Here is a 26,595-nt window from a genome sequence, read left to right on the forward strand (position 1 = left end):
ATTTTAAAAATCGGTTTAGTAGTTCCAGAGATTACCCTCTACAAACAAACTTACAAACTTTATTTTGCATAAAAATAAATAAAAATCTGTTTTAGAATGTACAGGTAAAGCTATTTCATATGATATCCCACTTGGTATAGTAATCTTACTTTGAAAATTGAAACACATTTTAATTTTTTTTTTTAGTGATGTAACCGCAAATTTATTTTTTTCGGATTTATTTCTTTACTTGTGCTATAAGACATACGTAAATGTCAAATTTCATGATTCTAGGTCAACGGAAAGTACCTACCCTATAGGTTTTCTTGACAGATACGACGGACGGACGGATGACACACAGACAACGAAGTGATCCTATAAGGGTTCCGTTTTTCCTTTTGAGGTACGGAACCCTTAAATTCAACTCCGACATACTAACATTGCAAATTAAATAAAAGCTTGTTATATTTTTAGACCATTTTTAAAACGTAGTGTCTATTAAAAAAAATTTTTGGTAACAGGTTTCTGAATCGTACTATAATGAATTCGTATTTTGCACTGTAGGCGCGATTTCGTTTTGAGTCAATGACTCAGTGGTATTTCGCCATTAGATAATTATTATGCCCATCAAACGAATGGAATCCATTAAAATATTCATGAGAATGTAGAATTATTCGTAATCACGATGCTTTAAGATTAATATCGTCGTGATTTACGTCTAGAATCTTCGATATTACCAAGCGACACCCGTAGGCGTCCATAGACGATAGCACAGCTAACGTTAGTTAGAGAGCTTATAACAAAACATTGCTACGATGTCACTGGCAGACGTCAAATGTTAGTACATTTGACGCAAGTAGCCCTATTTTTAGGGTTCCGTACCAAATCAAATCAAATCAAAATCATTTATTCAAAATAAGTACTATTGTATACCTTTTGTTTGTCCGATTCGTTAGATTTGAAAGATGATATTATTATAGTGGTGATAGTTAATTACGTAAACTTAAAACTAAAGCTAGGAAGGTTCCAAACGCGCCCAAGTCTGAGAAGAACCCACAACAAACTCAGCGGGGTATTCTTTTTTTTTTTTTATTATCACTTGTTTACGAAATCACTTTTACTTATTAGAACTATCACAGCTGTTTGGCAACTCATTACCAAGCTTTCGTATCATTTAAGTATTCACCTAAAAATAGTTTATCAGTTTTTATAAGATTTGTCTATTTCAGGTACCACCACTATTCTGTCCCTCGGGCAGCAGTTCGCCGGAATGCTCGTCGAGCGAGGAGAGCGCGGTGGGCCCCTACGCCAGCGAGCACAGCGAGTCTCGCACGCTGCCCGATGACGGGTACGAGGTATGCGGGTATAAACTTCTACACGGCCAAACGGACAGGGGTCCTAACCAGCGCCGGTCCGAACTAACTCGGTAACCGAGGCGAATTACTGGTCTGAATCCCTAGAAATAAAAATTTTGCTTATACAGGTAACTCGCGCAGAAATAGATTTGCTTAGTCAAAATTTTCTCGCCAGTCTGTCAAGTAGTGCTAACACGCCTGTCTAGAACCCTCGCCATGCCGCCCCTCAAATTCGGGCGCCTTGGGCCGTCAGTCGCCTAGTTCGCCTTGATGGACGGACTAGCCATCTCACTAGTTGTCACTGTAGATCATTGATATAAATAACTTTAACTATGTGACCAACCCGTGTAATACCTGATCAAATGATCAACTAGGTGTTCCATACAAAAATGTGGATTAAGATTTTCAAAAAGGATTTCAAGATCTAGGTTACTTTTTATCTCGAGAAAACAAAAGATTTCTACGAGATTTTTAAAAACCTAATTCCACTTAGCGGACAATGTCACAGACAAAAGCTAGTTTGTAAAATCTATTTATACCAATTAAATTATTAGGTAATAGTTATTTTGTAATGGAGTGTTATTGTCGGATGTGATAATTTTTGAGCTAAAATTAATTGCATTTATCTACTACGCATTTTTTTTGCTCGAAATAAATATTTGTTTGGGGTGTCTGATATCTCATTCATAACAATATAATGACTTAAAATTACGCATAGGTACGTAAACTTGTTTGTAAGTAATTTACGCACTCCGATAAAATATGCGAAATACTGAAGATGAATTAAAATATAAATAGCAAGCTAAAAAAGCTAACGAACTTGTCATTGATGATGATGTTAAGTGACCATGAACATAGCAGCACAACAGTAGAGCCCTAACACACTGGAATGCTATGGCGACGTCGCTGGCTACGTAGCCATGGCCACCTCTAGCTAGATACCGTAGCCAAATAAGTAGTACAACAACACAACAAGCGAACATAAACTCACCAGCCGGCGGCGTCTGTCCTGGCGATCGGTGGACACTGAGTGATGGAGGCACAACTTGTATACAAAATACTGGCGACTTGGCCACGCGTGGCCAGGCCAGGTGATCAGAGTATCCAGTCGCCACGTAGGGGGTGGTCGGGCGTGGCTCCACATCCAAATTGGCGACGTCGCCAGACCGTAGCCAAATGAGTTAAATGTCATACATTTCAATACGAATTCTTTGGATACGTAGCCTAGGTATGGGTTCTACATCAACCTCAACATTTATAATGATCTTTAATTACTATTATAAAATAAACGTAAAATTAGTAACATTGTTATGACGTACGCCTACCTACCTTAAGTAAACTCGTCGCACGTCCTTGATAAAACTACGAATAACAACGTAGCTATAAAATTTAAATAAAACTGACTTTCTAGTTTGCCGGCATTCTTGACCCATTAATAAATCTACACATTCTGTTTGTATCAAAAAAAAACATGATACAGTAGGTACAATCAAAAACTTTATAATTGTCATTCATTTATTCACACTAACTTAACTAAGCATCAGCTGCGAAAAATTAACGATCTGTATAACACAGGTGTACATTAAAAATTTAAATCATACCCAACAAGTCAAAAGAATGGGTTTACGGTTGATGAATGCTTAGCCATTATCTTCCTTTTTCATTGGTGGGAAAATTCTCATGGATACCACTGCACCCGGGGCGACACGGAGATTATGTCGGACTCTTACCGACTAAATCCCCACGATCAATGCTCCACGCATCGCCTGGTGGCTAGGCGATAGCCAGGAGAAGGGTTCTCAACAATACCTGCTGAGAAACCTCATCCTGGACCAATAGAGTCCCTTATCCAGCAGCTGAGACGCACCAAGAATCCATCGTCTTCCTGCTCCAACATTATACACATTGATCACTATTTGCCTGTCAACTGCCTACGTCATTGCCCAACACGAGACACCCACCTAATTAATTCTAGTACGATGTAGAAACCTGTTACCAAAAAATAAAGTTGACGAATTCATTAATTACACATTCATCAATCATTAGAAATATTTTGTGACAATTAATTAGATGTCCATAGGGTGAATTAAATTACATATTTTAAGACTAAAAAAGTTTAGTTACCGTACTTTTTGTCTGGCCATTGGATTGGAGAGGAGTGAGTGAAGACGTGTGTGCTTTGAGATTCTATGTGATGTGATAATATTAATCAACAGCGGCCAACTTTACTCTCCTACGTATAGTACATACACTATAGGTTGAGATGGCAAAAGAGGTATGAAGCGGGGGGACGCCCCGCTTTCCGCTCGTTACCCGCGCTCACCCGCAGGGGTTAACGCGGAGGCTGTGCGGGTGTGCAGGGCGTCCCTACACCGGCTGCCATCTCAACCTGTCCCGTACTATAGTTGGCTATTAAGCGATGGGTTATAAATTTTAATGATGATGATCATGTTTACAGATGGGCTGGCAATCACCGATGTGTAAACATGATGACCCTATCACGTCAATTTGTAGTTGACTCTGTTTGCTTTTGGTTGCAGGCTGACGTCGAGATAGGAAAATTGGATGCTCCGACCAAAACAAGAAAGCTCTCGGAATCCTTGTCCATTTTGAATAATGTGCCAGGTGAGAATTCAAAAACACTTACCTTTTTAGACACCTAACCTAATATTCGGGCAGTTCCATCTTCGATTCCGGACACATAGCTCTAACTTTTCCAAGTTATGATGTGCGTTTAAAGTAATAAAATATACTTGATTTAACGGTGAAGGGAAACTTGAAGAAACCTGCATGCCTGAGAGTTCTCTGTAATGTTATCAAAGGTATGAAGCCTGCCAATTCGCACTTGAGACCTAACCCTTCTCATTCTGAGAGGAGATCCATCTCAGTAGTGGGTTGATGATTGAATACATTATGTTGCGGGCAGGAATCCACGGTCAAGAGACGGCAACAGACTGTCCGGAGTACAGCGAGAGCGGCGAGCTGGCGCACCCGGAGCTGTGTGTCATCGTGGTCGATATACTGTCACAGCTCATTGATAAGTAAGCTTGGTTTCCTGTTTACTCTCTCTCTCTCTCTCTCTTTTCCCCCTCCTGACGATGGGTAGATAAAAAGCTGTTCAACTTAGCTAAATATGCTTCCTCAATATTTTCAACCCACTTTAGGTCGGCTAGCTTGCTTAGAACCGAAATGCAAATGTGTCTTTTTTAACATAATTATTCACTAAAGTCGCACAAGTTATTTGAATTTCCTTTTAGCTCTATGAATTCGTTTAAACCAGTTTGGTTGGAAAAATTCTAAAATATAATCTCCTCTAACTGCATTTAATATGCAACAAATAGTTGTTAAAAAGTAGGTACAACTATGACGATCTTAATGCCTTTTTGCATATTCTGAAGGTCGCTCAAGGTGGCCGGTGTCACGAGATTTTTGTTTGTGTTATCTTTTTGGAGCATGACTATTAATTTTGTTTATTACTCGCGCAGTTAAAGAAAAGTCATTTTTGTTGTACAAGGAATTGAAACCTTGAATCCGCTGAAAAAGGCAAACCTGTATGGTGCAATATGCGATATGTACAGCCCACACTGCTACTGCTAAACATGCAGGAAAAGATAGGCAGCAAGCAAGCAATATGCCCAACCACTACCCAACCAGCACAGATCCTCCAAAACACATTTCACGCACGTTTCACTGATCACTCCGACAGGACTTCGAGTATGTGTTTTAGGGAGTTCGTGTGGTATTGCGTGGTGGTGCGTATTGCTTGCTTGTCTTCTTTCACTCGCTTGTCATCCGTCAACGCATTATCCATCCCTTTTACACGCAAATCCTCATTCTTCCAGTGATTGTCTTCTCTTCGCGTTACATGCCCATACCATGTCAGTCTATTACCCCTCGTCTTTTCTACCACTGGCGCTACTTTGAAACTTTCCCTTATATATTCAATATTCATTCCTCATCTTATCCATTATTATCTATCTCAAGTTCGCATCTCGGTTGCATGTACTCGCCTTTCACCCGCCCCATTCGCATATCGCCCAATATTCTGAACCACACAATGTGACTAGCCTAACTACTCTTTAATGGATTTTCCCGGATGAGCTAAGGTGTGAATAAAAACCGGTCAAGTGCGAGTTAGTCTCGCAAAGGAAGGGTCCCGTACAAGAAAAAACACTGTTTCATTTTTTTTTGTGATGTTACCACAAATTCACGGTTTTCAGATTTTTCGCGTTACTTGTGCTATAAGATTTGCACGAATTGAGAAGGTTGCAATAACCTACCAAATTTCATGACCCGTTCCGTTGACCTAGATGATTCTAGTCAAAGGGACGGCTGCCTTATAGGTTTTAATTCCCTTGACATGTCTTGACAGATGCGACAGACAGACAGACAACGAAGTGATCCTATAAGGGTTCCTTTTTCCTCTGGAGATACGGAACCCTAAAAGCGCTAATCTGATGCCGCTCAAACGTTTAGTTTTCTAAATCCAGGTTGCTCAGCTCTGAGCAGTATGACAAGGAGCAAAGCGAGGAGGTTTCGCGCGTGTGCAGCGGGCTAGCGCGAGCGTGGGGCGCGCGTCTCGCGGGCGCGCGCGCTCCGCCCATGCTGCTGGGACGCCTGCTGGCGCACGACGCGCCGCCCGCCAGGCTCCTGGCCGCTACTAACCCTAAATATGCCGGTAAGTGACGGACGGGACTAAAATCGTGCTATCGTTTTCTATTGAGAATATTGTGAAAAGGATGGCACTATTTTTAAAGCATGTTTGAAGCAGGCTAGCGCGAGTGTGGAGCGCGCGGAACGTCTATATTGCCATTTTGCTGGGATTAGGTTTTGAATAAAAACACCGTCATTTTGTGCCATTTAGGCGAGAGGTTCACAAGCGAATAAGAATTCTTATACAGTTCTAACTCCGTTAACGAGTGGAGGGAAGAATCGCACCCAATGCCCAATATTCAAGATCTGTCTCAAGTGTACCATGTGTAGATCTGCAGAGAAGCATCCTGGAGCTAGTGCACGTGGTAGCTTCTCACAGCATCGAGGCGGCGGAGCTGTCGTCGCTGCTGCGGCTGTTCGCGGCAGAGCGGCCGCCGCTGGCGTTGCTGCTGCGTGCGCTGCGCCGATTGGTCAACCGTACGTCGCAGCACGCTCCCGACTGCATCCTCACCTTCCCCATTGACGTCGACCCGGGTAAACAGGATCTACTATCTATCTTCTATATAAATTATGTTTGTTAGGACGCTCCCATAGTTTGTTTCCGCCTTTATTGTTCAAAAGATGTCGACCTAGGTCCGCCCTTTTTTAGCAATATCAAAAAGTAAAAGACGCAGATACTGTAAAACTTTGGAGAAAGACAACATATTATTACAAAGTGTTGAATTCATATCAATATCTTCATATTATTAAAAAAGGGGAACAGAATTTGAACATGACATGTCTGATATCCAACAGAAGACTACCAGACAGACGAGCCTGTGGGCTCGTCGTTCAACCAGCAAGCAGTACTGAGCGCCAGGAGATTGCGGCAATCGCACTTACGCGCCGGTAAGACAATTTTTTTAAATTCAGATACAAGGATGAATGACCGCTCTGGTTCAGTGGTAATTGCTGCGGTCATTTCTTTTCATTCTTTTTAACACATAAAATTAAATATATTAAATACACATTATATATATTATTAGTGGAAGGTCCCGGGATCGATTCTTGGCAGGAGTTTGGAATTACATAATTTTTAAATCTGGTCTGGTCTGGTGGGAGGTTTCGGACGTAGCTATAGTTTTGCCGTTGGCTTCGATTTAGCGTTTCGGCACTAGCCGTTTAGAAACCAAAGGGATATGTGTTTAATATAAACTGTCAAACCACATCTTAGACTGCTTCATCACTTACCGTCACGAGATTGCAGTCAAGGACTAACTTGTATTTGAATAAAGAAAATAAAGAAAGAAAGACTCATGCAGATGATCCCGGCGCACTTTTTCAACTGTCCAAGACGGGTACTGTTTGTGTTGCGTGCAGGAGTGTGGTCGCCGTGGGCGGGCGGTGCGGCGCGCTGCGCGGTGGGCGGCGCGGGCTGGGCGCCGTGGCTGGCGGGCTTCGGCGTCGCGATCTGGCTGCGCCTGTCGCCGCAGCACGCACCACCGAGATACGGTATGGATAACTTTCATCATTATCTTATTAATATTAAAAGAACAGAATCAGCGCCAGTGTTATATCGCTGATATAAATTAGTCTCGTTTTAACTGAAACTTTGTTTGAGTAAAGTCATAATATTATGCTCTGTCTTAATCATATTCATAATAATCAACCTTAGGTTAGGGCTAAGACTTATTTTACCCGTCGTACAGATGACACGGAGGAGTGGCAGGAGGAGCCGCCGGACCCGGCGGGCGCGCCGAAGTCGCCGAAGAAGGAACACTCATCCAAATCCGAACTCATGCACGTGTTCTCCATAGGCCACGACTCGCTCATGTTCGAGCTGTGGATCAACACTTATAATGGTAAGGAATTATTTATTACTAGATGATGCCCGATGGAGCGACCAAATTACGTCCGCTGTGGGAGGTGCACAGCCAGACCTGTTCCTACAGACCTGTCTCTAGCTCGTAGACGAAATGAGTTACAAACCTGAAATTTTGGTATTTGGGTTAGACTTTGACCCGAACCCAAATATTGAATTAAAAATTCAATTAAGTTATTTTTCCCTCAGGTGAGTTAACGGTGCGGCTGACTCGGCCCGACGCACACAGCAACAAGCTCGTGAGCTCGGCGCGGTCGCGGCCCGGGCTCGGCACGCGCTGGTGCTGCCTCGCGCTCAACGTCGCCGAGCGAGTGCACAAGCGGCGGATACACATACAGGTACCTACGCCGACCAATCGGAATTCATTATATATTTTTTATTTTTATAATCCAAAGTTTCAACAAAAAAAATTATACCTGACAATCGTTGGCTCCAGCTTAAACCAAGTGAGTTTATACGCTGGGGTCCTATCCTGAACTATGCCTATGATAAAAATATGATGACATCCGCAAAACAGAGTTTTGTTAGCCTATGTCCACCGACTTCAACACCCCTTTCCATCCACCCAAACTATGTTAAAATTTTGTTTCACAGGTGACGCTGTACGTGAACGGCCGCGAGTGTGAAACTTTATCGTTGCCACTTCAAGGTATGCATTCTCAACTTTTGACATAATAACTTTTGACGGCTTCCCTGGCGCAGTGGTAATCGCTGAGCTCTTATTAGTGGGAGGTCTCGGATTCGATTTCCGGCAGAGCTTTAGAATTTTGTTATTTCTAAATTTCTGGTCTGGTCTGGTGGGGGGCTTCAGCCGTGGCTAGTTACCACTCTACCGGCAAAGCCGTGCCGCCTAGAGATTTCGCGTTCCGGCACGATACCGTGAAGAAACCAAAGGTGTTCGGGCTTAATGAAAACTACCATACCCCTTCCAGGTTAGCCCGCTTCCATCTTAGACTGCATCTTCACTTACCACCAGGTGAGATTGCAGTTAAGGGCTAAATTGTATCTGAATAAAAATAAAATGACGCTGATCGCTCTTCACACGAGATCCCGGCCAGTAAATACCCTAACATAAACTTTAGAAAAGATGTTAATATTTTTGTCTGGCAGGTATCCTCGTACGCAAAGCGACCCCCTCGACAGTGATCGTGGGGCAGGCGGGGCACGCGCCGGACACGCGGCCGGGCGGCGCGCTGCACGTGTCGCAGGTGCGCGTGTTCCGCACGCCCGCGCTCACCGCGCCCGCCGCGCTGCACCTCGCCGCGCACCCGCCGGACCTGCCCTGCCAGGTGACTGCCCTTCCATCCATCCATCCATCCACCCACCCATCCATCCATCCATCCATCCATCCGAATGTTCTCTGCGGACATAAGCCTTTCGAAGATGCACCACCGAGCACGATCCTCCACCGAGTCTCATCCATCCATGTCAACTTTTTAAGGTCCAGCGGGTTGGAGATAGACGATACTTGACATAACTTACACCGTAGCATGCTCCGTACAATGCGGCCGATATTATTTTACTGAGCACACAAACAACGATACAATGTAATGTATGAGCGATCACAGGTATTTTGAAAGAGAAATTCTATATATTTCAGATTCCGTGCGAGTCGGCCGACTTCCCTTCAATTATAACTCCTGAGCTGCTGGAGATGGATATAGACTGGGATTCGGTAACAATTCATGCTTTTATTTTGACAATAATGTTTATAAATACGAAAGTGTGTGGATGTCTGTCTGTTTTACAACTAAATAATATTAATAAAACTTTTTAAAATTTCCAAAAATATAAGTACAGCTCCTTATCCGCTCTTTTTGCAGCAGTACTTAAAAGTACTGCGTGAGTATATTGATACAGCATTATAGACTTGCATTCGTGGGCAACAATATCATCAAACATTGCAATAAAAATGTTTTCGGTCAGGTGTACGAAATCTCCAGCGCCACGCTGCGGGAGCTGCACGAGAGCCTGCTGCTGACGTTCTCGGCTCACTCGCCGGAGATCATGAGCCTCTACCATCAAGCGCCCGCTGTGCCCACTGGTAACACATCTTCCTATTATATACTACACACGTGTTCAGTAAGATATTGTGTTACTAGTGCCTCCCCTCCGTCATAGGAGATATATTCAGCTTTGCCCAGTACATTCAATACATTCTCTTAAATGTTGTGTGTCAGTGTTCGGGTCCCGCACGTGGAGCGCGGCGGCGGGCGCGTGCGGCGAGGCGCCGGACGCGCTGCGCGTGCGCTGGGCCGGGCCGCCCCGCGCAGCGCGACGCCGTGGCCTGGCGCCCGCGTTGCTAGCGCTCGGCGGGCCAGAGCTGCTGCTCTACTTGTTCGCCAGGGTAATGCCTCACTGACTATCTTGTAACAAACGCTATTCTAAGTATGATTTATTTCTTCCAACCCAATTAAAAGAGAAGATAATAAACCAGCATAACAAAACATAAAAATATATGCACTCACGCACGCCTACTTAAAACAAACGCACTCACACTAACTAGTACACACCACATTCTCTACATGCACACATTCAAATACACATACGTACACGTTAAAAAAATCTGTTAAAATAAAGATCGTTGACGTGACAATCGTCCTAAAGAAGTTTCATTTCAAAAATTATACACTAAATGATATTGTGCAGGTAGTAGAGCTGGAGGGCTCGGCGGAGGAGCAAGCGAGCGCGCTGGCGATAGCGATGCGTGCGTGCGGCGCGGACGCGCGCCTCGCCGCCGCGCTGTACGCGGACGCGGCGCTCGACCTGCTGCTGCCCGTGCTGGCCGCGCCCGGCTGCCGAGTGACGCACCACATGCTGAAGGTATAGCTCTATCTCACGATGACCGCTCAGCCTTGCTCGGAGTAGAGAGAGTGCACCGATAAGCGTTAACGAATTCGTGTGCGTCGCGGCCGAGACTGCCTCGCACACTAACAATGTATACTTATGCACTCACACAAATATAGTTAAACGGTCTTCGTGTAATGGAACACATTTACAGGGACTTCTGCGCAGACCAGCCGCGTTTGGAACTCTTGTAATTTTTGTTTTGACTAGTTCATCTACCCGGCTTCGACCGACTGGAATTTTTGAAAATCGGTTAGGGGGTGTAGTTCCAATCATCCTGAAACAAGGGAGTTACGGTCCATTTTACTTAAATGCTGAAGTGTATGGACGCTCGTATTCTATCAATGTTGTTGAGATGTAAAATGTACTAAAGAATCTGTGTGGCTTTTTCAGAAACCAATGTCCTTTGATTTTGTAGCGGTTGCCACATTCGCAAGAAGATGTCGCTTCTAAACTCAATGATTTAACAACGCTCGAAACACTAGATGGCAGCACGGGTAGCCTAATTGAAAACTCAAAATAGAACACGCAACTTTCAATCGCAATGACAGAGCGTTTACCCAATTGCACTATATATAGAAGTTTCAACGCATAACCGTCGGCCCAGCTGGCGCTACCGAGCACAACACCGCTCGGTTGGGAAATTTCCCTATTGCTACGGTCGAGCACGCAGCCACGCTCCCGTACAATTTGATGCTTTTCGGTCACATTTTGGTGTTATGTAAACATTTTATTTCCCAAAACCAGTTTTTTTGTCAAGATTTTAAAAGCGTATATGTTTTCAAAATCGGGAAATTGTCGCCTGACTAAGAACTGGTGTTGCAGGTGGTGTTGGACGAGGCTTGCAGCAGTTCGCTGCTGGTGGTGGGCGGCGCGGCGGTAACGCTGCGCGCGCGCAACGAGAGCGTGCTGCTGGAGCCGCGCCTGTTGGTGCTGCTGGTGCGCGCCTGGCGACACTTTGACACTGATCAGGTTAGTGTGACGGTGCTATAGTGATGCCTGCTTATCGGTCTTCTATTGGATATATTTTGAACTGTGCTTAAGAACTCCACGATTTTGTTTCACCTTCACCGTTTTACCACGGAACATCGAAACACGGTAAACGTTGGCATACCAATTTACTCGCACGAAACGTTTTTTCTTAACGTTTCTGATACGAACCGCTAAGGTTTGGAATGTCATATCCGCCTTAGTGTTTCCTGCCACGTACAATCTAAATACCTTCAAAGCATGAATGAACAGCCATCTTGTAGGCTAGTGCAAGCCAACCTAGACCTTATCATTGCTTTTTATTAGGCATCAATGTCAGCCTATCTTCCAATAAAAAGATGAAAGAGTAATGATTTTTCTGCAGGCGGTAGTGTGGGAGCGGAACTCGGGCGAGGCGGAGAGCAACGGGGGAAGCAAGGCGGTGGGCTCGGCGTGGGAGCTCGCGCTCGCTGCGCTCAGGGCGCTGCTGCACGCGCGGCACCCGCGCCTGCGCTTTAACCACTACCAGGCCTCCAGGGTAGACCTGCTGCGGCATCTGCTGCTCGCGTGCAAGGTGCGTAGTGTGACGTAGGGTGTACTACTGCTGCTGCGTTTGTACCTGCGGCGACGCACTCCTTCACTGTACTTATCGAGAATCACGGGCGAGACTGGAGGGATTACACTGATTGGCCGAAGGGTCCTGAATAAACTTTGCTAATTTCATTTTACTCAATCATATTCCTTCAACACAGTTTTAGGACCGATTTTTCAACCGTCAAATAACTTTTACCTAAGGAATAAATTTGACGTTTGGACAGATTTCTTATAGAAAAAATGACAAACCTCAAATTAATTCCTCGGATAAAAGTTATTTGACGATTGAAAAATCAGTTCTTAACGTTTGAACGATAAATACACTCAGTGTATGCGCCACTGCGTATTCTTTTTTATTTTATTGGTTTGCTAATAGGTAATACACAAAATTAAAACAAATACAATGCACGAAAAAAAATATTGTAATACCCAATCACTGTTAAAACAAATTACCAGTGAAAAAAGTTGCTGCACAGCAGAATAAGCAGCACCTATGTTTCAGGAGCGGTTCTTGAACTCTGAGCGACCGGCGTTCGGCCAAGAGACGAGCATAGCGCTCGTGGACCTGGTGCGCGCTCTGCTCGGACACCCGCCGCTGCTGTGCCACCTGGCGCTGCTCTGCGACTTCCTGCTGCTCATGCACCAAGTTAGTCAATGGAACTGGCGAAATACAATGCCAATCTCAATATGGGATTATGATATTTAAATGGGGATGGGCAGGTCATGTGTGCCGTATGCCAGATGACTTGCGCAATACAATACAGTTGTTTATTTGCATAATGTGTGCAAGTACATAAGGTGTTAATATGTGTCCTACCCGTTGCCATTTCAGCTTCGCAACCCGTTAAGCTATGTCGGTTACTTTAGTTCGCCTACGGATCTCCTCATTGCCGTTTGATCACGTAGAAAAATTCCAAGCATAATAGTAGCTCTCTCCATCGCCCGCTGAGTGACTTTGAGCCTTCTTATGAGGCCCAAACTGTAATAAGCGACCATGTCCCGGATCCATATGTCGCCACTGGCTACGCAATGTTCAAAGACGCTGGTCTTCGGGCAGGAATTTTAGATGAATATCCTTCACTTCCAGGCGAGCGATACGTTTGTTACGCACTCGCGAGCGAACTACTACTTCCTGCTGACCGCCGACACGCCGGAGACGAGCGATTTCAACTTCCTGAGCTTTATCAACAAGCGACACAAGCCCAACACTGATAATAAGGTAAACAAAACATAAATAACCAAAAAAAAAATGTTTTCTCCCACTTGCTCGAGAATTGCTTCATTACTAAAAAACACGGCAGTAATCGGATCTTTACTGTTTCCTCGCATTGTTTATTATTTCCTCGCAAACAGAAGAAAAGTATTGTACAAATTTTGCTAGGGCATTAGATAATGCGTAATAAATTGTATTTGTACTTTACGAACCAGTAGTAGGCATTCCGAACTAGTGATGCTTTGACGATTCCAAAGTACTTGTAAAAGTGTCATTGAATAAAATATTTTGAATTTTTAACAGGCTTTCGACACCACAGACAAGTCGAGCTCCTCCAGCGTGTCTGAAGACGTGGGGGAACCTCTCGCGAGCGAGATAAAAGATATGCACATCCGCGAGACGGAGAGCGACAAGACTGACCCCGAGAGCGCGGAGTCTACCAAGCAGATGAAGGGCCTCATCAATATGAAGATCAAGGAAGGCAGGTGAGGATTTATGATATAATAGACAACCCATCACCCAGGCTGCACTCGAGTGGAATTCTCAAAAAGTGAAGGGGTGGAATTTGCTAAAGTCCTGAAACACGTATTTCTTAACTTTTTTGCCTAAATCCCAACAATTTTCATGAAAATAATTTGAAAAATGAGGAAGGAAGGGAAATTTCAATGAAATTGTTAAAATAATAATAATAACAATGGGGATGTACTGTACAATAATTATAAATTATTATTTACTTCCATCAGAATGTATAAGGTTCTCTTTTTCAGACAAAAGCTGTCGTCCACTTCGGAAGCGTCTGACGGAACTGTAGGTGAGACTTGTTCTATTCTTTATTTTACACACTTAACATTTTTAAGGTTCCGTACCTCCAGATAAAAAAAGGAACCCTTAAGGGGCATGAGACGGGCCTGCCCGCGAAATTTAAATTTAATTTGGTTTTTCGCATTTTTTAAACTAATACGACAACGTAGGCTTATGGCATTTTCAATTGCGACAATGGCAGTATCATCCTCACAGGTTTATATAAAAATCTTTACTTGAAAGGGTCCAGGTTAAGAAATTGGCTGTAGTATCGATTAATTCTGACACATTAGTCGATACTAGAGCTAATTTCTAATTATTAGTTTAAAAAATGCGAAAAACCAAATTAAATTTGAATTTCGCGGGCAGGCCCGTCGCTTCCACCTTAAAGGATCTCTGTCTGTCTGTATGTGAAGGCCGTTTTTCTCAAGAACGCGTGGAGGAATCAAGATGAAATTAATATGAAATACTCAGGTCTATAACCCCTTAGAACTGTGATAAAACCAAACTTCTAAGTCAACAAAGTCAAAAGGTACACCTGTTTCCTTCCCGTTGACCTTGACTCATGAACGGCAAGAAGCAATGTCTTATAGCACAAGCAAAACCATAAATCAGTAGTTAAAATTTGCTATTACAGATTTTAATTGTAGTTGGAGATAATTCAAGCAACAAAATAATTACACGTACGGAACCCTCTTCGGTTAGGTTCTTTCCATTATTAAAACCTCCTGGGGACCGTTGTTACAGAAAAAAGTATGGAGGAAACCATAGACGACATAGACGGAGCAATAGAGGACGCCAGACAGCTTAAAGAGGCGGAGCAAGCGCTCGACGGGTACATCGTGGTGGACAGCGATGACGTCAGCCACACCACCGTCGACATCTACACCAGCGGCATCTACCAACAGGTATACTTTTTTTTAAAGAATATTAGCCAAGCTTATCATGATGACTAACTGCTAAATAAACTATTCCCCTTTCCCCTCTAACTAAGAGTAAAATTCAAAATTCAAAATTCAAATTATTTTTATTCAATTAAACTTTTACAAGTGCTTTTGAATCGTCAAAATAATCTACCACTGGTTCGGAATGCTGTTCCTACCAAGAAGAGCCAGCAAAAAACTCGGCGGTTGCTCTTTTCAAATGTACAATTTACAATAATATGCCATACTGTATACAAGCAATTGCAGCGCCGTGTATTGCTGGAGCGCATCAAATCCAAGCTTTTTTGTCATTTACATAATCTTCGATTGTATAATAAGCTTTTTTCAGGAGCATACTTTTAATAGATTTTTTAAACTTGTGTAAAGGCAAGTCTAAAATTGATTGTGGAATTTTATTATAAAATATTACACTCATTCCCACAAACGATTTTCCAACTTTCCTGAGGCAGTAGTAAGTAAGAGTAGCTATGACAATAATGCGACAGGTGAGGTTTGAACCGGCGACTTTTTGAATTTCAGTCCGCTCCTTTATCGCTATCGAGGCTCTTAAATACTATTCATATTGATTTTTTATTTTTGTGAATTTCCAGATATTTTTCTCTGAAAACTATCTGATGCCCGCGATTTTAGCCTCGGATGGGAACTCTTTGATTTTTCAAGATAATTATATAGATACAAAACTCACGTCGATCCATTGCGACGTGATTGAAGGACGAACCAACAAACAAACACCAATATGGGTAGTTATAATATCCAAGTGGTGTGTTCACAGAGACGCGTGCGGGCGGGCGCGGAGCCGGGCTGGCAGGCGTGCGAGGGGCTATTGCTGTTATTGAGAGACGCCATTGCAGCCCTACCAGAACACATGATCGTTCAGGTATACTATTTTATCTTTCTATAGAAAAAACCCGGTGAATTGCAAGACGGACACATACACGAAGGATTTCGTACCATTGTATGAGAAAAACACTTTTATTTTTGTTATGTAACCACAAATTCACGGTTTTCGGATTTTTTCCTTTATGCCGCTGGATGGGCAACGTCTTCCTAAGGGCGCCTCTTGTGAGGCTTGAACGCTTAGGATGTCAAACTCAAAGTCGAACCTATAGCGCCCGGCTGAGTTTGTTGTGAGCCGGGTTCCTTTTACTATCACCACTTCACGATGACGTTAAGGGAGGTGATCAGTGCCTTAGAGCGAATGGGTTGGTTGAACTTGATCAGTCCGTACGCCCCGAGACCGCGCGTGACTCCACGTTCGACTAATGTTAGGGATCGAGGACCTCGTCTTCGCTGGCGAAGCCCGTGCAGAGGTTAGTGAAAGAGAAATAAGATAAGGACTATAAGAATATGTGTTTACGATCCAGGCGGTGTCGGCAGCGATCCAGCCTGAGACTCTGGTGGTGCTGGCCAACCACCGGCAGGCGGGCGTGCGCGCAGCCGTCGTGCGCGTCATCAGCGCGCTGCACCGCCGCCACGCCGCGGCGCTGCCGCACCACTGCTTGGTGCAGCTAGCCAATCAGGTGCGTACATTATAGCCCATGTCATGCCATGGAACTAAGAAAAACGTCTATTTTGTAAATAGTGCCAACATCAGGTCATGTAATTTTTATAAAATAAAAATTCCAAATAAATCGGCATCTAATTCTCGTAAAATCTAAATCTTCTTTCGAGAATTAAGTTTCGAAGTTTAAGTTTCGTTTCTAATTGTTGATTATGCTCGGAGTGTTTGATAAAAAGAGAACATTTATATCAAACACTGCGAGCACTATTAACATTAGTATGTCGATGACGCGACCAGTTTTTAGCCATCCCAAATCTCCCAACGCGCCTTAACAAGTTTTACTTCAAAAGTGAGTTTATTTTTAAATATTTGAATGCAGATTTCTCTGTACCCCGGCTCGTGGGAGCTCGCGTCGGCATGTGCGGCGCTGCTTACCAAGTGCGACGTTCCGCTCGAGGACCAGCTAGATGTACGTATTTATTTGCTATGTACGTACGTATCCATATAGAAACCTTGAAACTCCTAAGTATGTGGCGGTCTCCACATACAGATGACTCTAATCGACAGTGTGACTCGTGGTAAAAAGATCGAGTGCCAAATTTTTTTTCCACCCACATGCAAACTGTGGAACCAGCTCCCTTCGCCGATGATCCTACTAGGTTTCCAAAGGGGCTCTTCAAAAGGTGGATTAACTAATTCTTGAAAAGCTGGTACCGCATTGGCAATTCCCCTGATGCTGAAAATATTATGGCCGGTAGTATTCACATCAAGTGACCCACCTGCTCGTTTTCTCGCTATTTTTTATTTTATTGAGTAAAACTGCGTTGTAGGAGGATGTGTGGCACACTCTGGACGAGGAGGCGGCGTACCGCAGCCCGCCGCTGCTGGCGCTGCTGCCGCTCAGTGCGGGCGCCGCGGACGTGCCGCTCACGCACAACGTCGCTGCGCTGGCCAGGCGACTCGTCGACAAGGTCATTAATAATAAACATTTCTTTTCAGATATTTCATCCATAAAGTGTTAGTAACAATAGACCTTATTAACTATGTTTATAATTAAATTTGATCAAGTAGGGAAATTCCAAGCATAGCTCTCTCCCCAAACGTTGGAATCGAAACCCGAAACCCCAAATAGAATGCTAAACTCTTTAATCACTAGGCTTCTTCTTTAAGAACAACCACTAACTATGCTATCACACGTGTATATCCGTATATATCTTACAAATCTAACAATTCTGACCACCAAAAGCTGTACAATAGTACCTTCTTTAAATAAATGATTTTGAGTTTAAGTTTTGAACTTTTCGGAGCTTTGTCAACAGGCATCATTAAAAGCATTGAACGAAGTGGCGCTAGTGGAAGTGGTGGTGCGCTCGATCCGCGCGGTGGGGCAGGAGGAGGCCGGCTTCGAGGGTCGCCAGCTGCTGCTGGAGGATCTGTACGATCTGCTGTGCAGGCTCGCCGTCAAGGTGCTGGCCGGCAACCATAGCATGCAGGTGAGACTAAACAACTAACTCCCCAGAAAACGGTGTGTAATGTTTTCAGAGTTCATGTATGTATGAATTTACCCCTTTCAGGTTAGCCCGCTTCCATCTTAGATTGCATCATCACTTACCACCTGATAAGATTGCGGTCAAGGGCTAACTTGTATCGGAATAAAAAGAAAAAAAAGAATTTGTATGAGTGTCTTTTGTTCCGCCGTAACTTCTAAATGCCTGGACAGATTTTAACGTATCGTTAGATACTGATTGTTACTTACGGCTATAAATTAAAAAAAAATATGACGTCGCGAAAATTTTTAAATGAATCGCCATTACTTTTAGTTCGTTTTTGCAAATCAAAACAAATCAAATTTCTTTATTGCGAATTTGCAAATTTGTGAATTTGCGAATATTTTTGGCAGGTTTTTTTTTAAATCACGAGCTGGTGGCAAATATTGTCATCCATTGTTTAGAGTACGTTGAGTGTTTTGGTATCTGGCAGATGATAGTGGACATGCACCACATGCTGCGCTACGTGGAGTGCGCGGGCGCGGCGGGCGCGGGCGCGGATGTCCCACCGGTGGGCGTGGTGGGCGCAGCGCGCGCGGCGCAGGCGGCGCTGTTCGCGGCGCAGCTCGACCATCTGGAGCAGCGGCTCACGAGGCACCACCACCAACCCAAGCTGACTAGTCTGCTCTCCACTGGTGAGCTATATATGATGTACTTGCACAACGACTAGATTCATTGCTGACGAAGTCGTATAACTAAAGCCCTTTAATATGATACCCATTTGGTATAGTTATCTTAGTTTAAAAATTGAAATACATTTTAATTTTTATTTTTTTTGTTTTATCCACAAATTCACGATTTTCGGATTTTTTCCTTTATTTGTGCTATAAGACCTATTTTTCTGCCAAACATGGTTCTAGGTCGACGGGAAGTATCCTATAGGTTTTCTTGACAGACAGGACGGGCGGACAGACTGGCAAACGACAGACAGACAGACAACAAAGTTATCCTCTAAGGGTTCCGTTTTTCCTTTTGAGGTACGGAACCCTAAAATCATGGTTGTGCCCACAGTGTTGACGTCGGCGGTAGAGGGCGGGCTGTCGGGGCGCTCAGAGGCGGGCGAGCTGTCGGCGCGCCACGCCGCCACGCTGTCGCGCGCCGTGGCCTTCCTCATCACGCGGCCGGAGAACGCGCCCCTGCAGCCCGAGGCCGACTTCTTCGACCGCCTGCTCAACACGCTGCTCATAGGTAACTAACTGCGCCGCTCTTACGACGTGCTAGACATTCCGCTCTTACTAGACATCTGTGCAGAAAATCTACGAGCTTTCCCCTGTTTATTTTCATTTTATATTTCTAGAAAAGTTTAAAAAAATGAAAAACGAAACTGAAATTAGTGCAGTTAAATTTTAAACATTTTTACTTTTATAATTTGTATGTTTCTTTACATATTGTTCATAATGGGGTCGATTCTGATGTCTTTCTCTAAACTAAATTTAGAGCTTATTTGCATCTTTTTCTTTTTAATATGGCTAAAAAAGGACGTGAAATGAATTTTAATCCTACTGATACTTTGATTTGTGTGTGGGTGCGAAGCGGCGGGTGGCGGCGAGGGCGGGTCGCGGCTGTTCGGCAGCGCGCAGGGCAGCTCGGCGCTGAGCGCGCTGTTCTGGTGGGCGGCCAGCCCCGCGGCGGCGGCGCGCCCGCTGCAGCCGCGGCTGCTGCGCGCGCTCTACCACGCGCCCGCCGCGGCGCTGCGCCACCTCGCGCCCAAGCACAAGGACCCGACGGCGCTCAGAAAGGTACCTATTACTATGTGGCTCTATAATATAGCAATTATAAATATTTCATTTTCTGTTTTCTTTTTCTTAAAGAATCTGAAAGTTCACTTCTTTCCCGTGTTGCTTGTAATACACGGGCTTGTAAGTTTCCTTGGTCCGTTGCAGCTGTCGGTGTACCTGCTGTCGCTGGTGCAGCACGTGCACCTGCGCGCCGAGCGCGGCGGCGCGGACGTGGAGCTCGCCATCACGGACTGGGCGCGCGACTGGGCCGTGGGCGCGCAGGCCGAGCTGGCCGAGCGCGTGCGCGGGCCCGCGCTGCCGGCCGAGGCCGAGCGTCTGCTGCACGAGGACCGTCAGCGCTGGGCGCGCCAGCACGCCGGCGCGAGGACCAGGGCCGCCATCGGCAAGTGAGTAGCAAGTGTGGACGTACGAATTGAAATAAGTAGTCTTGGTAGCCTGGTTGAGGACTCGCCCAGCAATAGTTCCTTTTGTTTCTTATTAGGTCCCCTTTGACCGTCGGGCTGCCATCGGATCGCTACTCATGCCGTATAGCTTTTTTCCCTGACCGTAGCATGTATCAGTGTTTGTCTATGATAAGACCAACTGTGCTACTGACTGTCTCGCAGGTCCGTGTTCAGCAAGGAGGCGCAGGCGCGCTCGGCCACAGAAGCCGCGATGAGCGCCACGCGCGGCGTGGTGGAGACGCAGAACAGCGAGCGGAAGGCGTTCCTGGAGCACCTGCGGCGCGCGCACGCGCGCAGTGCCGCCGCCTGTGCGCGCTGGCAGACCATCGTCGACGCGCACACGCACGAACTCGGTAACTCAAGACATTTATCTGCTTTATCTTTTTCTGTCAATTGTGAAGACGACGAGGAGAAAGGACACGGGCAAAGACTTGTTCTGACTGACTAATCTATCAATGTACGCCTTAACCAGAGTGGTTAGATACTTGCAGTTTTAGCAATAGGTTTCTTTTACGGCGTAGGCGTTCACAAAGAACGGTTTTTTTTTTGTACTTCTACCTCTAAGGAGGTCAAAATATACCGACTTGGGCTTAAGTACAGACGTTATGTCGTTATGTAAACAAATTAGTGCGCAATTCGAGCCCTCTTTCGTTAAGAACACTATGGAGAACTCTCAGGCATACAGGTTTCCTCACAATGTTTATCTTCACCGTGATATTTGATTGCTTAAAAACGCACAGAACTCCGAAAAGTTAGAGATGCGCCGCAAGTCCAAGCCTGAACCCTGACCTCCTGAATAGGAGGCAAACCCTAGGCTATCACCGAAGTGTTAATATCATTCGTTTTGTGCAGGAGTATGGCACAACCCGCGCAGCTACCCGGCGGCGTGGCAGCTGGACAGCACGGAAGGGCCCGCGCGCGTACGCGTGCGGTTAAGGCGCGCGCATCTACGCATACCGCCCAAATTCCTGCAGCCCAAGTACAGATATAAGGCCGGTAAGTAGATTCCTACATAGGTCAAATTCGATAACGTTATGCCTGTCTATCGGTATTCTATAGGATATACTTCGGAGAGGGTGCTAAACAACTATTTGATCTAATTCTCCCCTCGCCATTCTGCTGTCGAACCGCAAAAGGGCCCCCCTACATATCAAAATTCTACAATACGAAGCGATCCGCTTCCTTGTTTCTAATACGTAATGCTAAAATATGGAATGCCTTTCCGGCTTCTGTTTTCCCCGCCAATTACAATATTGGAACCTTCAAGAGATCTTCTCTTCTAAAAATCTTCTAAAATCCCTCGTTACGCTTGGGATTCAACTCGGCGCCCGTAACGTAAAACATTTTGCTACCCCCGTGTTGAATAATCTATAGTAATAGTTAATGACGACTTGATAGCGTATACACTACCGCATTTATTTTACTGTAATAGAGAGCGCAAACTACCCGAGTCCGCTGCGCAACGTGATCTGGGGCGGCGGGTCGGGCGACGTGCGCGGCGGGCTGGCGGCGCGCCTGCAGCTCAGCGAGACCGTGGCGCACATGGCGCGCGTCGTGCGCGTGTCCGTCGCGCACGAGACTTGCGGCGAGCTGCTGCTCACCGACAGGTAACACCATCTTCACCCCACCCTACACTACTGGGCACGAGACTCCTTTCAGAATGAGAAGGGCTTGCGCCGCTCTCAATCGCTACAAATCTTCCGACTCTTGTAATATTGTTATTGCGTCCTCAGATGCATCCACTTCATTCCCGAGGAGGGTTCGGGCGAGGGCGAGGAGAGCGCGTCGAGCTGGTCGCTGGGCGCGGTCGCCAAGGTGGCCACTCGGCGCTGGTGTCTGCAGGAGCGCGCAATCGAGCTGTTCCTGTGCTGCGGCCGCGCGCTCATGCTGGCCTTCGCGGACACGGCGGAGCGAGCGGCCTTCCTGGCGGCCTTAGGGCGAGCACATCTTCCTAACAAGTAAGTCCACTGGTGCATTCCTAGTGACCGAGGTAGAAAATGTTCATTAATTCCGAGAGCGTTTAATCAGCAAATGAAGAAAAAATGTAGCCCAAAACGAAATCTGAACACACACGACTCCATGCAGTCTTGTCTATCCTGCCCCTAGTGTATTTGTAAATCACGGAGGTCGTTAATAATGAAATCGTTTTACCTCTAAATATATGCAACCGGTGAAACCCGACTCGACACCATCGTGTCACAGATAATCCAGAAAATCTTTTAGGACATACCTGTTTTCTTCCGTCTCAAGGCGTGTAAAGTTTTAGTTATAATTTTAGCAAGAGGGGTTTTTAAATAAATTGCATATGTTAAGTTTCCATTTTTCCACACAGAACAGAGCAAGACAGCCTAGCAGAAGCCATGAACCAGTGGCGCAACGGCACTATCACCAACTGGGAGTACCTGATGATGCTGAACGGGCTCGCGGGGCGCTCCTACAACGACCTGATGCAGTACCCCGTGTTCCCCTTCATCATCGCCGACTACGCGTCCAAGATCCTCGACCTGGGCGACCCGGCCTCCTTCCGCGACCTCAGCAAGCCAATGGCCGTGCAGAACAAGAACCGCGAGCAGCATTATATCAACACTTACAACGTGAGTATATTCATAACAACCAATCGTAAATTAGCACATTTTTTCAGAACGCAACTCGCAATAAATTAAAAAGTCTCTAACACCATCCAAGCGATTAAAAAAATTAAGAAATCAAAAGTTTCTATGCGCGTTAGAAGTAGATTCTAAAGCGCGCACATATACTTGTGAAAAGTGCTTTGTGAGAGAAAGCGTTAAAGTACCTACTTAAAAATTTCCACATATTCGATTTAATTTTAATGTCAATCTATTTGTAGTGCAAAAATTGATTTTTATCCCAAAATGACCGGCCCAAAAATAAACGTGATCCGTTTTCGAAGAGAAAATTCTGTTAAAGTTCCCATATGATATTCCATCATACTGTACGAAAGCTATGTGCTCTGGACTTGACCGCACTTAAAGAACATCTTCCTCCGTGTGGGTTGTTTTGTGGCTCGGTTGGTCCAACCGCATCTTGAAACTTGGTATGTTGGAACTTGCATAAAATATAGGCGTTGTAAGTTGCTTTACGTTGGTTCGTATCGCGCGATCGCTGTGTGGTTCTTTTGTATAGTGTAAGAAGCGTTATCTAGTGTCAAAATGTGGCGACCGCCATAATATCATTAGCGATGAGTTCATCTCTAGTGACATGATGGCTCAATGCTTTATCGTGAAAACGTGGGTAGAAAGGTCATCAGATATAAAACAGGAAGTTTGTTCCCGGCGCAGGACCTGAAGGCGGCGCGGCGCGACGGCTGCAGCCCGCTGCTGTCGCGGCAGCCGCACCACTACGCCTCGCTCTACTCCAACTCCGGAGGCGTGCTGCACTACCTCGTGCGACTACCGCCCTTTACGGAGCTGTTCCTCAATTATCAAGGTTTGTTTCTTTACGACACGACAAGATGATCCATTACGACACGACAAAATGACCCATTACGACACTTGAAAAGAATACTTTAGTCCAGGGAATCTATACAAAAAGTCTTCAGGAAAATTCCTAGAAAGTTGGATATTGGTATAAACCTTGATGTTGTTGTTCTGAATACAATCGCAAAACTCCTCAACGACTCAAGCGTTTAGTTTATTAGTTAAGTTTATTCTGAAAAACTTTTTCAAAACTCTAGATGATTTCAAAAAATCTGTTCAACGAGGTACCACTGAAGGGTGTACGCTAAAAAAAATCGACTCTTACTATTCATGCTAAGAAAGTACCAATAAAAATGGAATGTTATTGAATGTGGAAGTAATTCGTCAGACAACAACTTCGACATGCCGGACCGCACGTTCCACTCGCTGGCGACGACGTGGCGCCTCATCACCAACGACTCGCCCACCGACGTCAAGGAGCTCATCCCCGAGCTCTTCTACCTGCCGGAACTCTTCTACAACAACGAAGGTTGGTTTACTCACATTCGTCCATTTGAATTGATGTTATGGTGTCATTTGAGTTTGGTAAAGATAAGCGGCTAAGTTTTTAGCTGAATTCCAAAAAAAAGAGGGGTTTCTCAATTCGATGCGTATTTTTTTCTTAATTGATGCGATTTGGGTGGTTTTTTCATTAGATAGACGATTGCGAGATGATCTCATAAAAATCTCCTTCTTTGTTAGCCCTTATTAATCCATTGCTGGACATAGGCCTTCTGGTGGTGAATATTTGGTTTCAACTCCAGCTCTGCCCTAAATTTTTGGGTACTGCACTTCTGAGCCGTGGAGATTCAGGAGCTATTGATGTTGAATTTATTTTGTAGGTATCAAGTACATACATTGTACTCCAAGTCCCAACTCCTTTACCATGAGGGTAAGGTACGGCCACGCTAAGCCGTGGGTATTCAGAACTGTTGATGTTGAATTTATTTTGTAATGAACTGTTCATGGTAAATTGATATTGTAAACACCAAGTACAGATTTTATCATTGAACATGGATCAGGAGCTTGACTTGACTTGAGGCTTGACTTTTTGACCAGTAATGGTTATATGTCTCCATCAGGTCTGGAGCTGGGCGTGCGGCAGTGCGGCCTCCGAGTGGACAACGTGGAACTGCCGCAGTGGGCGCCCGACGCGCGGCTGTTCACGCTCGTGCACCGGCAGGCGCTGGAGTCGCCCCTGGTGACGGAGCGCCTGCCGCTGTGGATCGACCTGGTGTTCGGCTACAAGCAGACCGGCCAGCCTGCCATCGACGCCATCAACGTGTTCCCGGCCTGTGTGAGTTGCTCTTCTCGCCTAACTGTCCCTGGCTCTGGTGTGAAAGAACGAGAGGAACCGATGTTCCGTCTTTACAAGGAATATCACTCACGATAGTTTAAACGTTAAAATGTACAAGCGGTTCCCAATAAAATCCTCGGGCTTGTTATACAAATGTAGTGGAAGTGGGTGTAACCTGGGTGGTCGTTTCGCAGACGTACTACGGGTTCGACCCGTCGTCGCTGGAGGAGGAGGTGGACCGGCTGGCGGCGGCCGCCATGGTGCGCACGTACGGGCAGGCGCCGCGCCAGCTGCTGCGCGCGCCGCACCCGCAGCGCGCGCCCGACCTCGCGCACCGACACAAACAGGTACAATGGAACCGTTTTTAATTACAAAATTGTACCTACAATTGGGTCTTAAAATTTTAAAACACCTATTACAATCTGCCATGCAATGGAAACCATATTCCGCCTTCTGTAGTTATATCTGGGAGAGATAAGCAAGCAGCATCCACAAAATTGGACGCTTTTTCTGAAAAAGTTTTAACACATAAACAACTCAAAATAATAATATTATATGTAGAGGACTTCCGACACGGTCAAGCAGCTTGATGCCAAGCACGTGCTATTGTTTTAATTGCGCAAGCAGCTTGAGTTAGCAAGAGAAATCGAGAGTAACGGAAGTAACGTGAACGTTCTTGCCGTTCGTATTTGCAACGATCAGCCAAACAGAATTGCCGTTTCGCTGCCAGTGCAATAGAATATTTTGCAATAGAATGAAATCCCGCGCGTAAAGGTCTCACGCAATAATATGTTTGTTTATGTTCGGCGCCGACAGGCTCACGTGTGTGCGGGCGCGGCGGGCGCGCGTTGGGGCCGCTACTGCGGGTCGCCGGAGCGCGCGGCGCCCACGGTGAGCGCGCGGCGCGTGTGTGCGGGCGCCGCGCGGCTGCAGGCGCTGGCGCACCCGCGTGCTGTCGCCGTGTGCCCGCCCTCGTGCGCGCTGCTGTTGCGAAGAGGTACGCGCACCACTCTGTCGGCGGCATTACGTGCACGCACCTGAACGTCACACGCAATAATTCCATGTGGTTCTCACAGATGAGTGGTCGTGCGCGGGCGACGGCGGCAGCGCGGGGAGCGGCAACAACGGTGAGTCCGTGGTGGCCGTGACGTGGGCGCACGCCGACCACGCCGTGCGTGTGCGGCGCCGCCGCGACCTGCCGCCCGACACGCTGCTGCACGTGCCGCCGCTCGAGCAGGTGAGGCCATGGAAAACTCATTGCTTTCTGGGATATCTAATACTCCGCAGGGAGGTGGTTTTTACATTTGATTTTACAGAATTTATTTAAAAACTTGTAAATATGCCGAACGATCGTAGCTCGGAACTCGAATCCCGAT

The 26,595-nt window shown here is 45.6% G+C and overlaps 1 protein-coding gene across 5 annotated transcripts in view; it reads left to right on the forward strand.

Annotated features, from left to right (window-relative positions):
• The window catches only part of LOC123869838 (lysosomal-trafficking regulator), a 52,671-nt gene that overhangs the window by 22,606 nt on the left and 3,470 nt on the right, over nucleotides 1–26,595 (forward strand). For 3 of the 5 annotated variants that reach the window (XM_045912895.1, XM_045912896.1, XM_045912898.1), the window contains 42 exons: nucleotides 1,209–1,334; nucleotides 3,875–3,959; nucleotides 4,261–4,375; nucleotides 5,825–6,012; nucleotides 6,318–6,521; nucleotides 6,780–6,875; nucleotides 7,347–7,478; nucleotides 7,676–7,828; nucleotides 8,038–8,186; nucleotides 8,443–8,497; nucleotides 8,959–9,137; nucleotides 9,449–9,523; nucleotides 9,775–9,892; nucleotides 10,029–10,195; nucleotides 10,498–10,671; nucleotides 11,521–11,667; nucleotides 12,050–12,238; nucleotides 12,761–12,904; nucleotides 13,346–13,477; nucleotides 13,775–13,956; nucleotides 14,239–14,282; nucleotides 15,020–15,180; nucleotides 15,989–16,093; nucleotides 16,581–16,736; nucleotides 17,097–17,186; nucleotides 17,548–17,688; nucleotides 18,037–18,210; nucleotides 18,698–18,899; nucleotides 19,276–19,452; nucleotides 19,798–20,003; nucleotides 20,148–20,389; nucleotides 20,609–20,799; nucleotides 21,299–21,442; nucleotides 21,879–22,053; nucleotides 22,180–22,404; nucleotides 22,779–23,040; nucleotides 23,746–23,893; nucleotides 24,272–24,412; nucleotides 25,005–25,219; nucleotides 25,414–25,566; nucleotides 26,036–26,216; nucleotides 26,296–26,456. In XM_045912895.1, coding sequence (XP_045768851.1) covers nucleotides 1,209–1,334; nucleotides 3,875–3,959; nucleotides 4,261–4,375; nucleotides 5,825–6,012; nucleotides 6,318–6,521; nucleotides 6,780–6,875; nucleotides 7,347–7,478; nucleotides 7,676–7,828; nucleotides 8,038–8,186; nucleotides 8,443–8,497; nucleotides 8,959–9,137; nucleotides 9,449–9,523; nucleotides 9,775–9,892; nucleotides 10,029–10,195; nucleotides 10,498–10,671; nucleotides 11,521–11,667; nucleotides 12,050–12,238; nucleotides 12,761–12,904; nucleotides 13,346–13,477; nucleotides 13,775–13,956; nucleotides 14,239–14,282; nucleotides 15,020–15,180; nucleotides 15,989–16,093; nucleotides 16,581–16,736; nucleotides 17,097–17,186; nucleotides 17,548–17,688; nucleotides 18,037–18,210; nucleotides 18,698–18,899; nucleotides 19,276–19,452; nucleotides 19,798–20,003; nucleotides 20,148–20,389; nucleotides 20,609–20,799; nucleotides 21,299–21,442; nucleotides 21,879–22,053; nucleotides 22,180–22,404; nucleotides 22,779–23,040; nucleotides 23,746–23,893; nucleotides 24,272–24,412; nucleotides 25,005–25,219; nucleotides 25,414–25,566; nucleotides 26,036–26,216; nucleotides 26,296–26,456 — 6,504 coding nt within the window. The remainder of the gene's footprint in view (nucleotides 1–1,208; nucleotides 1,335–3,874; nucleotides 3,960–4,260; nucleotides 4,376–5,824; nucleotides 6,013–6,317; nucleotides 6,522–6,779; nucleotides 6,876–7,346; nucleotides 7,479–7,675; nucleotides 7,829–8,037; nucleotides 8,187–8,442; nucleotides 8,498–8,958; nucleotides 9,138–9,448; nucleotides 9,524–9,774; nucleotides 9,893–10,028; nucleotides 10,196–10,497; nucleotides 10,672–11,520; nucleotides 11,668–12,049; nucleotides 12,239–12,760; nucleotides 12,905–13,345; nucleotides 13,478–13,774; nucleotides 13,957–14,238; nucleotides 14,283–15,019; nucleotides 15,181–15,988; nucleotides 16,094–16,580; nucleotides 16,737–17,096; nucleotides 17,187–17,547; nucleotides 17,689–18,036; nucleotides 18,211–18,697; nucleotides 18,900–19,275; nucleotides 19,453–19,797; nucleotides 20,004–20,147; nucleotides 20,390–20,608; nucleotides 20,800–21,298; nucleotides 21,443–21,878; nucleotides 22,054–22,179; nucleotides 22,405–22,778; nucleotides 23,041–23,745; nucleotides 23,894–24,271; nucleotides 24,413–25,004; nucleotides 25,220–25,413; nucleotides 25,567–26,035; nucleotides 26,217–26,295; nucleotides 26,457–26,595) is intronic. The other 2 variants (XM_045912897.1, XM_045912899.1) reach the window with 2 other exon arrangements.

The sequence above is a fragment of the Maniola jurtina genome, chromosome 11 (genome assembly GCF_905333055.1).
Source record: "Maniola jurtina chromosome 11, ilManJurt1.1, whole genome shotgun sequence".
Lineage (NCBI taxonomy): Eukaryota > Metazoa > Arthropoda > Insecta > Lepidoptera > Nymphalidae > Maniola > Maniola jurtina.